This window comes from Lutjanus erythropterus, chromosome 16 (assembly GCF_056507025.1).
Source record: "Lutjanus erythropterus isolate fLutEry1 chromosome 16, fLutEry1.hap2, whole genome shotgun sequence".
In the NCBI taxonomy this organism is placed as follows: domain Eukaryota; kingdom Metazoa; phylum Chordata; class Actinopteri; order Lutjaniformes; family Lutjanidae; genus Lutjanus; species Lutjanus erythropterus.
In genome coordinates, this window is record NC_139332.1 from 30,298,810 (window position 1) to 30,311,919 (window position 13,110).

Sequence of the window (13,110 nt, forward strand, 5' to 3'; positions counted from 1 at the left end):
TCAAAAATAATGGCACAAAAGCCCACCCAAAATAATAATAAAAAGTTGCAGCTGACAAAGCCCTAGTTTTATAATGCAGTAGTATGGTCCCTTCACAAACCCTTTGACCCCAGAAGCTTTGCACATAGAGACACTTTCGTTAGGGTCAAAAAGTGCAGAAAACATGCATTGTTCTCCTTAATTATATTATATTATAGTCTCTTCGATGAACATAGTTACAGTTTACAGAAATTTACAATCTAGATACTGGTCTTCAAACGTATAAAGTGACATGCATTTGCAAACAAATTGTTTCATAAACAGCAATATATGGCATGTTATAGTGCACTATTCTGTTGAAGTTTTTTTTCGTTAATTCTTCATTCTTGCAGCAGCAGTCATCATTCCTCAGTCCTTTGAGTGTAAAAAAAAATAAGACAAATCTTCTGACCAAAGCACGGAAACAACAGCGCCATGTAATTCTGACCGAAGGCTCTCTCAGCCAATCAGAGCACAGCATAGTTGTATGCCTCTCCATATCCCGCCTCCCTCAGGTATTTCTCAATGTGCAGTGGTTCCGGGACTCTGAGAACTGTCCTCCCATTGGCTGATTTCTCTCCCGCCTCAAGTTTTCTAATCAGCTCCGACATCGACAGACGTTGTTGGGGGTTAAAGTGACAGCAAGACTTGATGATGGAGTACCTGCAGACCAGGGTTAAACAGTTATATCAAACGAAAAAAAAATATTTATCATTTTACCGAGTCTAGAAACATAGTTAGCACGGTATTACAACATTTTAAACGTGTTGACCTTCATGAGCTGGAGGTTGGAATTGTTAGCTTACAAGTTAGCACAGACGTACGGTTAACCGTTAATGTTAGCTAGCTGTTGATATAAATATTATCTACCATTAGCTGCTGTATAAAAAGTATATCGGAAGCATTCATGAAAGATTTTGGTATTTGGTATTTTTGATACTTGTGATATGGGCTCAAGTTAATTGGAAAACAACATTTTATTAGCCGAAATCAGGAAGTGAAGTTGATCTCTGCTAGCTAGCTACTTCAGGCATTAGTAATGGTGGTGAATCAAGGCTGTCTGTGTGCTGAGCCAGTGATGGCTGCACAGAATGGGGGGGATGAATAAAAACACATTTTTTTTAAGGTAAGTAGTCTACGTGCTTGCACGGTGTGATTTGTGTCTGATAAACAGTTTTTCTGATATTTGTCTTACAGTGAGTTGGAGCAGTTGGCTGGTCGTTTGAGATGCTTTCCTCTTTGTAGATACTGCAGAAGTTCAGTTGCCATGAGCTGAGAAAATGGTGGATCACCTGTAGACATGGGAGTATTATAAATTAGATTTAAGTCTCAAATCTCAAGTCTCAAATATGGACTGAAAGGATTTTATGGTCCTGCGCAACTAGAGTGCCAAAATAACAGACGTTTAGGAAATATTCACTCACATTTCTTAAAAACTTATTCTATGCCTAGTTTGGCTATGTAATTAGCTCATCATTAACTTGTCCTTGTTGTATGTGTTTTAAGAATGTCTCAAAGTGATGTGTCTGCCACAGTGGGTCTCAGTGTAAGCTTTATTATTTCACAAAGGGATTTTATGTTTATTCAATGCTGGCAATAATGGTCATAAAACTTCAACATTTTACTCATGTAGTCTAATTCTGTGATTCATTAAATACAAACCTCTCTTGGAGGTATGCCTAGAATTTCAAAACACCTACCCAGTGTGACCATTTCATAGAGCAGGATACCAAAGGACCATCTGTGAAAAAGAGAAAAAAAATATGTCAATAAAAGGGGTTTTGGTCTCAGATTAAACCGTATGCAGCGGGTGCAAATCTGAACAGAAGTGCATACTTAATATCTTTGTAAGAGCCAATATTTATGGATGAGACATTGCAATCCACATTTGTGCACATTGTCAAAAACACGTATTTCATTAATCCAATTTGCGCACCAGAAATGTGAAAGTTTCTGATTAAAAACATCTGTTTGTTCATATAAAGAAATCCAGCCGATCTCCATGTGTGAAGAAGATTGTGAACTGTTGATGTGGTATAGTTATGTTGGCAGTTATTCAAATATGTTATTAAACATCCTGACATGATCTGGGATAATAATCAGGCTGCAACATCAAGTTCCCTATTTGATATCTGTAGCTGGGTCATTTCAATGACACACTGTATATTTAGTCATCTTCATTGCATCATTTAATATTTTTATAGAGGACTTGGACACTCACACATCACTGCTCTGACTGTTGGCTCTTCTGCCCAGCACTTCAGGTGCCTGCCACTTCCTCATCTCCATGTCCTCTACTGCCCCCGGTGAAGCAGCCTGTGTTTTCCTGCGGTACGCTGAGCCCAATCCCCACAGCTTCGCTGTCAGATCTCCACCAACCAGAACGCTGCGAGCTCCCATGTTGCCATGGATGCAGCGCTGACTGTGCAGGTACTCCTAGATGTTCAGATAAAAACTGTTATAGGAAGAATGTTGGAAATGAGGACTTTTAGGACTGGGCTGTGGTAGAAAAAATCTGCACTACAGGGGTACTACAAAACATGCAATATGAACATCAACCAATCTTATTTGTTAATTTATATTGGTTTACCATGTATTCAGACTTTTGCAGAAATCACATTACATTTAGTTTAATCTGATAGCATAACAACTTAACCTCAGCCTGTGGAGTGAAGGTACTGTTCAGACTCTTTTTGCTTTATAATTCATCAGCAGAAAACTGAGAGAAAGACAGAAATAAACTGCCACCAAATAACAAATCAGGATATAGACAGACTAGGAGACAGAATGAGGTCTTTCTCCCAATAATTCCAACAAGAGATAGATGGACAATAGTCCAGCAGTTTAACCAACCAGAGCAGAGGCCACTTGTCCTGCCATGGTGAAGATTTTCTTTTCTGTCATGTCACAGGACGACTCTGAACCTGAGTTATCCTTCAGTGAGAAAGAAGGAAGAAAAGAGAAAACATGTAGATGTTTTTGTCAGTCTCCTTATTGTTGGATAGCAGTCTTTTGAGACAGACTGCAAGACCTGTATTTTGTGATATATGATATTTATACTTTCTGTTCGCACATACGAGTTGCTGATAAATGGCTAAAACTAACGTTGCAGACTGTAATTAATTTCAGTTGGCAGAAAAATGACGAAAGTATCGTCTTTGCCCCACACTCATGCAAAAATACACTGCCAGCGATTAGCTTACCTGCATATGACTCCATGAAATAACTTCATGTCATAAGTAGTTTTAAGTCAAAATACTGATCATCCAGTTCAGTGAAGGGTTGACACAGTGATAAGTTGTCATATAACATTCATCATAGTTCCTTTTGAATTTGAGGTCCAGTATTTATCAGGTCAGGCATTGACAAAATATGTTATTACTGTCATTACTCTAACGTGTCTAATCTTGCAGGATTCTGATTGAATAAAATATTTAAATATTAATGAGACAAGATTTTGAAAAATATGTTGGGTAAATTAATGTTTATATAATTGAATAATAAAAAAAATATTGTTAGATTAATCGAGAAATCAACTGAAAGATTAATAGATTAATTGAAAAATATAAACAATGGATTAATTGTTTAAAAAATAATCTCTAGGTGCAGCTCTAATAATATGTGTGTCAGGTGAGTATACCTGTGTCTTATTAACAGCTGGACATACTGTACCTGCCACTGTCAAGTAACTATGGATACTGTCTTTTTCATATTTTTTAAAATCTGGGTTGTTGATTTTGGGGGGTAACGTATATATTGTGATCAGAAATCGGGGCCGTTCACGTGATTTCCAAATGATTGGAATCGGGTGGAAATTATTGGATTTAACCTTATAAAACAACAAGCATGGCCATGTTCACGTTTTAAATTCATCCTGAGGTACAAAGAGATTGTCAAATGGAATGACAATGGCTTAGTTTTAATGTTAATATGTTCCACAACATCAGTATTCATTGTTGCACAGACGGAAACAACACCATAAACGTCACAATTTACGGCAGGCGGGGAATTCAGACAACATAATAGTAGTGAGCTGGTAGTTAGTAGGCTAACGCAGGGCAAACGTGTCACCTCGGGACAGTGAAAATGTCTGCAGTTTGGAGGTATTTTAAACTGGACAGCGAATCAACTAACCGTTCATCTCTAAAATACTGCCCTCTGAAATTAACTTGCACTGTGCAATTTTTAATGTAAACCACTTTGTGAACCAGTCACTGAAACTTTTGTTTTGGTAATAAACAGATTATTATACCTGTCGACATCTCCACAGGAATCCCAACAGGTCTCGGTGCTGCAGCTCCTCCATGACCATCATTACGGGCGACTGCACTGAAACCACACCCAGCAGCGCTGGTAGGAAAGGGTGCGGACCCAGTCCTGACACGAAGGAAGCAAAACCCAAAAAGTGCTGCTTGTCATTGTTGGTTGCTGTTTCTGAGGAAGAGGTTAGACAACAGAATAACATTTTAAATTTCATTTTACCATAGAAGTTTCTTTCTTGCACCCTGCTTCATATTTACATAGTAACTGTACTACATATTTTCAGAAGATTTGATGATGATTTTTTCATTTGACAAGTGTGAAGAAAATAAGGGATATATGCCACCAATCATTTATTATTATTATTTTTTATTTATTTATTTTTTGAACTTCGAAAGTCACTAAAAAACCTCCCATTTGGTGTTTGGATACTGTGGAATTGTGTACAAACTCCAGTATAAAAGTATTTGTTGGATCTCCTAGTTGCTGAGAAGAGAGCAAAACAAAACATTTCTCTGCGCTTCTTCAGCAGACATAGTAATCAGCTCACCGTACCTTTCAGCACCCTCAGGATGACATTCCTGTTGTCCATGCGGGCTCTATAAAGACTGACTGTGTCATTAGGCTTGATGGAGAAGGACAGTGGCAGGACGGTGACCTGGCTGAAGCCTCCATGATGCCTCTCTGTGGAATTTTGTGGTACTGCAGGCAGAGTTGGCCTGACATTCTGGTGCACTTGTTGAACTGACATTGGCAGCTCTTCATGTTCCAGTGGGTTTATCCCTGGGGGTGCTATTGAGAAAGAGAGAGAGTGAGAGATAGAGAATAATTAATCCATATGTGTAGTTCTTTAGAAAATTGAGTGACAATGACAAATATTACAAGAATAAGACGAAGAACACACACAAAGACTTATACATGCTTTCTCACCATCAATGCCCTGTAGGTGATGTCTGTGGCTGTGCCTTTGTGTGTGTCTGTGTGATGAGCTGTGGTAGCGCTGAGGGGCTGTGATCCGTGTCCGCCTTCGTTCAGGACAATACCTCATTAACAACAGGGCCAGTAAGGTGACCAGGGTGCCCAAGAGGAGCAGTGTAGGGACAATGATCACTGCCTGCTCATGTTCCCTTACAACTGAGAGAGGAAGAGAGAAGTTCATGTGTAAATGTCAGGTCATAGAGGAGGCAGCGCATTTTTAAGACCAAGCCTGTAGTACCAGGTTATTTGCATGCAAAATGACAAGTTGGTCTGATTTAAAAAGACCGTCACTTGACCAGAAATGTCCTAAACTCCTGCTTCTTCTACTGAAGTTAGGGCAGTACAGAGATGCCTCTCCAGTCCTCGACCCTCTGGTGAATTGTTTGCATACATTTAGGTCAGTTCAGTCATAGTACAAAAGTTCACTTTCACACTGTGCTTATAGTCGTGCAGATCTGGTTTCACTGCTTTTCTCAGGGCACTTTGACAGGATGAATTCGTTGGCTGTTAAAAAGATTGCACCTCTCAAGTGTTGACATGATGTTCTATCGTAACATTACATCATTCTCCATTTACACCAGTGTTGATGTGCTGATATATATTTAGATGATGCTGTAATTTAGAGAGGCATTTCAAGTATTTGAGTGTAACTATCATGCTTACTCTGTATTGTTAAAGAAAAGAAAATTAACTAAAAAAAAATTATGTCAGCATTAAAACGATCACTTCTTGGTCAAACACAGGAGAACTGCAGGAATTCATACTGTCTATTCAGTTATAACCTAATGATGCATTTGTACACAACAACTAGCCATTTTTGATCCTGTGATTTTATTTCTGTACTTTTTGTCACTATGGTAATAAGTCTACATAACTGGAAGGCATGTGGACAACATTTATCACAGTAGCTCATTATTGTCATGTTCATTACATTGCTCACAGCCTCTGCTGTTCTTGGCTGACAATGAAACAACTTTTGTCCTGCTGCACCGTCAACATAACACAATTAGGCTGTAATTGGATAGTAAAACTGGCCCGGACGCTCCCAGATGAGTCATGCATTGACATTCAGAGAATAAGATTCAGACAGATAACATGCATTTCCCTGTTGAGCCACTGAACCACTCTTGATACCTGTGCCTGATTTTCCACCCAACTGAAATGGTTTATTTGCACATTATTAAGTAGGGAATATGTAAATGTTTTCCTGATTACAGGAAGTTTTAGTCATTATCAGATTGTGCTCATTTTAACTCTTTCATGGATTTACCTGAATCAGTTTGTGGTTTTTCTTTTTATGGCTTTCATTTGGTTATGTCTACCCTCCATGTTGACCCTTCATTGACTGTTTTTTTAATACCATACTCTGGGTGTAGACCAGCGCACCCTTACATAACAATACTACAGTTATAAAGTGCATGTTAGCCGTTAGCCATCAAATCCATCATCTAGACACCTCCTTTTGTTAAAATCCTGATGTGAATCCAGTGTTGTTAGAGGGAAGAAACTGGATTGTAAAGCCCCTGGTCTGTGTAAACATTGTGTTCTGGTTGTGGCACATTCTTAGGCGTGGTGAGGGATTTGCAGAATATCACAAATCATTTCTTGATGTCATTAAAGGTTTGATTTGAGTTTGAACTTTATCACCTCTTTTCCACAGAGACTTAATACAAGTCTAACACAAAAGGCTTTTAAACTCAATTTCATGTTTGTAACCTAAGAGATCTTTTTATAGCTGAGCAAATATTTAACTAGCCTTTAACTAAGCTAACGAACTTTGAGTGATTATGACTAAAGACTCATACATTTTTGTAGGTGACTGTGTAATTTGTCATGTATTTAAGGTTCCTGGCAGCTTTGTACTTAAACTAAAAAACAAACAAACATAAATCCAATTAATGTGGTGGAAAAAGGCATGTGGACAGTTTAAAAGGTGCTAAAAACGACAAAATGCCTGCATAGAAACTTTGCAAAAGTTACCCCAAATTCAGAGAATAAAGTATAAATCTAAATATCAGTAATAACTTTTAAAAAGGCATTTTTTCTGCATAACTCGATGTTGTAACTCAACACAGGATTCATAATCTGTGTGACCTCAGAAACAGTATTATCTTGTTTTGATGCAGTTGAAAGTACAGATAAATTTAAAAAGTCTGCATTTTGACTACATTAAATGTAACTTAAACATGACAACAGAGTTATTAGAAGAAACAATTTACTGCATGGATGACAGAAAAAAACACGCTGAGGTATCCTAAACATTACGGTATATTTAATAAAGCAATAGTTATGTAAAATAAATGTGGTATATAGTACAGCTTAGAATGTGCAAAATACTGATATGGTTGTTGAAAAGCTTATCTGATCACAAAGACTTCCCAGCAGTATCTGTGAGTCAGCAGTTATGTCATTTGGTGGTGTAATCACACATCAATGGAGCTGCGGTATTTCATGTGACATTGTCTGGAAGCTGGATTGTTGCAACATCATTGTGCTCAGCGATAGTCAGTTTCGTAGTTAAAGGTACTACAAGGAAATACAAGGAATTTTTGGTTGGTTTGGAGGTCCTTGCAGACAAAACCGTTAGTTTTTTCACTGCAGTAACCACAAAATTTGAAGTAAAAAATAGAATGGTCTAAATAAAAATCTATTGCTTTTGTTTAAGTGGTTAACATACTTTTGACTGTGACTTTGTCTGGATAAATTAAAACACAGCCTTGTTTCATCTGAGTTCATTGAGAATCCGACCAAGTGGCAGGCAAAAAAAAATAACTATACAGAAATGGCCGATTCTTCTTGCGAATGGTCGTGTTAACACATAAAGGCACTGGTATTAACTTGAGACTGTTTCTTAACCAGTTAAAACTCATTGTAGTGGCATTAAACAGATAGATTTATTGATATATTCTGATGTTGTCAAATACCAAGACATCGTCAGACTGGAGAGTTGATTTCTGTTCATTTCAGCTCATCGACTTTGACCAAACCGTTTACTAAGCCAAAATGAGGCAGCTGCATGCTTGTATAATGAAAATACACAGTAGGCATAGAACTGACAATGAGATGATACATAGAGAGACAAATAACCAATTAACCTGCTGGTTATTTTTTTCAAATTACCGCCTAATGTACAAGATTAGAAAAATGAACCCTGGCAGCAGTTGAATTCAGCTTTATGGCAGGAGAGAGTGGTGAATTTTAATGAAGAAACAAAGAAAAGAGGCTGATAAGAGGCCAGTAATAATGCAGGAGGACTGAGAACAAGGTCATGGAGAAGGAAAGGAATAGTGAATAGTGAAAGAGTAAAGGGCCAGAAGGATGGAATCAGAAGAAAGTGGAGGATATAGTTTAGTATATATTTCAGGTTTGTAGAAAAAGCATAGATGAGAGGAGGAATCTGAAGAAGGGAAGAAAAGTAAAGGAAAAAGGGAGGTGACATGACATGCGACAGCGACATGAATGGAGATGGGCTGAGGAGGAAAGATAGGGAGGTAGAACGTGTAGGAGATGATGATGATGACTAAGAGACAGATAAAGCGTGGCTGTTGTGTCCTTACTGCAGAGGTTGTCGTCCGGTGCACACAGATTATCGGCCGTGGAGTTGGATGACATGCTGGAGAGGAAGAGAGGAACATGGATAGATCAACATTACCTCTGCTCAGCAGCCACCCTAAATCCCCTAAGATTAGACACAGCATATGACTCTCTAATAACTCTACATACAGGAGTAGCTGAATGAAGTAGCTCCTTCAGAGTTTAACTGCTTTATAAGAGCTATAAAAGAAGTTACAGCAACTTTTAGAAAATAATGTTAATATTTACTATGGCCTGGTTTTTATCTGTACTCACATAGCAAACATAAACTGTGACCTTTTTTATCTTCACTCGCACAGCAAATATAAAAAGGAGTGCTCGATATTTTGTTTTCTGTTTGTACAGTTAACCTGCTATCAGTTACATGGATAATAGAGGAGCAGAGATCACCATTACCATCGCTCAGCTGTGACCCAAAATCCATAAAAGCCATGAAAGGATAACCTGGCATTCAGCAGCCCATTAAACTTCTCAAATACACGGTTGATATACCAGACAAATTTTTATCCTAACATTTCCCTAGAACTATTATGTTCTTCATTTCAAAGGTCTCAAAACAGTTATAATTTTGGTTAAATGACCCCTTTTTTTATAAGGAGTAGCTGATCAGTTGGTTGTGAAATTTGAGGAGAGTTGTTTGTCAGTAAAATGTTTTAGTATCTTCAGAGAGAGTTTAGGATCACTTCTTAATTGTTTGTACTAATTTAAAAAAGGCAGCCATAAGGAAGCTCTAAGGACCGCTACATGGTAACTACAGACATATTTAGGTGAAAGTTCCCTGCTAAAAGGGACACAAGTTGTCCTTTATAGAGTGCTCCAGGAATGAGCTCTGTTCCTCATTTCCTTGTTTTGATGTTGTTTTTGGTTAGATGCCTGAAGTAAGGTCTGTGGTTAATAGCAAAAACTTTCCCGAGACTTTCCTGTTTTGTTCTATGACATGAAATAGGTCAGTAAATAACAATAGCTTTTCTTTGGCTTAAAAAAAGCAGTTCCTAACAAATGGCTAAATGAGACTACAGAGGTTGTCACAGACATTAAAGGCACAATATGCAGTATTTTCCAAAAAAGAAAACAACAACATCCCAATAGCCTTATACATTATCCCTTTCAATCACCACTTGTGGTGGTGGCTGTATCAGCAGAGACCCTGCCCTCTGCCCATATTTCCTTAATTTTTCATTATTTTGCTGTGTTCGGGATGTTTGCCAACACACAGTGTCTGTATTTGATGTCCAGGGAATGAGATTCAACAATGTGTTTACTAATAATAATGATGATAATAATCCTGTTTGCTTTGTGTCGAGGAGAACCAGTTAAGTTTTGGGTTGGCCTGCCAGTTATCTCCACGCAGCACTTTACTGCCCTTGCTGTTTTTGATGTCAGTGACCAGTGATTCTCTATGCAGGAAAACAGTAACAAAATACAGTATCAAATGAAGTAACTGTAAAGCAAACTTGGTGGCAGAACACGTTAATACCAAGGGAAGTGAAATACATTAAAACATTAATGGAGAACTTGATGTTACAGGGGAAGTGAGGATGTGTACTGAATGGGAGGGTTTCTGTGTCTGTGTGCTTGTGTGCTATGCAAATTTCCCCTGAGTACATTTGTTCCTGTAAACTTGAACTTGTTTCCCAGGTCTTTTCAAACACCCATATTTTACACAAGTAGTTAATCACATAATCAAAACAGGAGGTTAAAAGGAAGAACACCCACTTTGCACTGAGGACTGTGTTTGGCACGTACACTGTTGTCCTCATATTAATCTAATTTCCTAAACAAATGTAGGCAAGAGTGAGGTTTCTCTGTTGGTCAGGTAGAATCAAAACACTGCATGCCTGTGATTATGGCTGCACGATATGGAAAAAGAAAATCCCATTGTGATTATTTTGACAGATGTTCTGTTATGATAAATTACAATTAGTAGGAGTGATTTGAATGATTGGTGCATCTAATTTTTTTCATTTTCACTGGGGCCTCTGTGGCCAGTTGCACCAAAACTCACTGTTATCCTAGTACTCACAAAGTACTCAGATAGTACTAATACACAGTCGATGATGAAACAGGATTGAATTGTAATCTAACTGAATAAAACAAACACAGCTTTTAAAAAAAAATTTAATAATAATAATAATAATAATAATAATAATAATAATAATTATTATTATTATTAATAAATATTTAATTTAATTTCATGTTCCTTACAATGAATATGAAGGTGTATGTAGTTTTATATAAATATGTGCATATGTAGAGTGGCAAGGATTGGTCGATAATTATTTGATTATTAATTGATTATTAAATTAATTGCCAACTATTTTGATAATAGATTAATTGGTTTGAGTCATTTCTTTGGAGAAAAAGTCACAATTCTCTGATTTCAGCTTCTTAAATGTGAATATTGTTTGGTTTCTTCACTCCTCTCTGAGAGTAAACGTAATATTATTGGGTTGTGAGTAACGTAAGCAAGCTATGTGTAGTTATGTTAATACTCTTCTACTGCTGTGTTGCTCATTGTATATCTACACCTCTTCAAATGATAATCAATATTTGATCACAAACAAAACATGACCAACGACCAAAAAACATGACTCCAAGTTTCACCCCCATACTGCACGTCTTTGCCATCACAGTGTCACAGTTCCACAAGCATCCTGATTCCTTTGCGTTTTTAGTTCAACATTTTATGAAAACACCAAACAGCACTCGTCCCTGGCTAGCTATCGATATGTTGGGGCTACTGAGTGTTGGGTTTACTATGCTTACCCAAACTGCTAATGTGATCCTTAAGAAGAAGAAGAAGATGAACTAGATGCACAAAAGGCAGACTATAAAAAACAGCAACAACAATTTAGGATTGAATGGACGCAGGAGTTTTATGTGGCTAGAATGTGACAAATGTAAGGACGTAATGTACTTAAGTGTGTGCCACTAGTTTCCTCAACAAGCCAAGAAGTGTAGCTTGTTTTTCATCAGAAACGATGTCTTCAGGAAACACCACATCACAACATTCATGGAGAATGAGGACAACACAGTTGTCACTGTAAAATGTTAACGTCTGTCTCTGTGAAATACAAAGCACTTAATGTTTAGTCCCTTACCTGACTAATTGCTTTGTGGTAAGAAGGATTTATCTACTTTTACCTTTGTCTATGAGCAGCTTATATCTTGTCAGTGAAATAATTCTTAAGAAATTATTCTCATGCCTACCTTTTCTTCTTCTGTCATCCGAAGAACTGTTTCACCAAATGCAGTTAAAGTTATGTAATGTACACAACAGTTCGTTGTTGCGATATATTGGTTGTTAGCCCCGGAATGAAGACACTCATTCTCAACACACACAGATACAAAGTGTTTGTAACTTCGTCAGTCATGTGGTAATAATGCAGCATCATCATTACCAAAAAATCTTATTATAGTGTGTACTCTCTCAGTGTGACACATACACGCACACACCCTTACGGAGTCACATTGGTATGCAGTAAGCATTTTTTAAGGCAAAACATACACAGACACTGACACTGTCATTTACACTTTAGAAAGGATGGATGTTAGTGAACCTGTTTGTCTGCATTGTTCTCTCACACATATGCACCAATAGCTCTCCTGCATCAACACACACTTGCATGCACAACAAAAGACTGGGTCATCTCACAACACACCAGGGGAACAGAAACTGAAATATGCTGTTAAAGACACACAGACATACTATGTCAGTGTGTGTAAATGCGCATACAAACAACATGGTGCGTCAAAACACACATTTGCATTAGTGTGTGAAGATTCACATGATGATGACACCAAAAAGTCATACAGAGATACTGGCTACATGCACATTTGTACACACAAAACATAACACCAGAACACATGCAGCATGTACATGTATATACAATAGCAAATAGCAAATATGTGGAAACCACATCACAAATGAGGGATTTAGCCACTGTAAAGTTGTTTCAATCACACATCCAAAGTATTTAATTTGACTCAGTTTTATTTTTCATCTTACCTGGCCAACTTCAGGTATCCAGATCTGTGTACTCCTCATATCCAAAACACGCAGTTTGCTGTCCTTGCCAGTCATATGAGTGCAGACAAATTAAAGTCCACCTTCTCAGTGTTCATGTTTTCATAGTCAGTCTGCTGGCTATAGTGATGTCCACAGGTGAACACATTTCCATTGAAGTAACTGGTGATGTTAGAATCTCTCTTTCTATTTTGCTGTCACCAGCACAGCGTGTTTTCTCAGTTGTGTCTTTC

General features: G+C 37.7%; 1 protein-coding gene across 1 annotated transcript; it reads right to left on the reverse strand.

Annotated features, from left to right (window-relative positions):
- Positions 1 to 295: 295 nt before the first annotated feature.
- On the reverse strand, positions 296 to 13,110 carry styk1a (serine/threonine/tyrosine kinase 1a). Its single transcript, XM_084738949.1, has 10 exons — positions 12,860 to 13,110; positions 8,814 to 8,869; positions 5,209 to 5,412; positions 4,834 to 5,070; positions 4,271 to 4,452; positions 2,872 to 2,952; positions 2,240 to 2,454; positions 1,719 to 1,759; positions 1,214 to 1,310; positions 296 to 681 (listed from the first exon to the last, which is right to left on the reverse strand). The coding sequence occupies exons 2-10, from the start codon at positions 8,866 to 8,868 to the stop codon at positions 486 to 488; spliced, it is 1,308 nt and encodes a 435-aa protein (XP_084595075.1). The 5' UTR covers position 8,869; positions 12,860 to 13,110; the 3' UTR covers positions 296 to 485.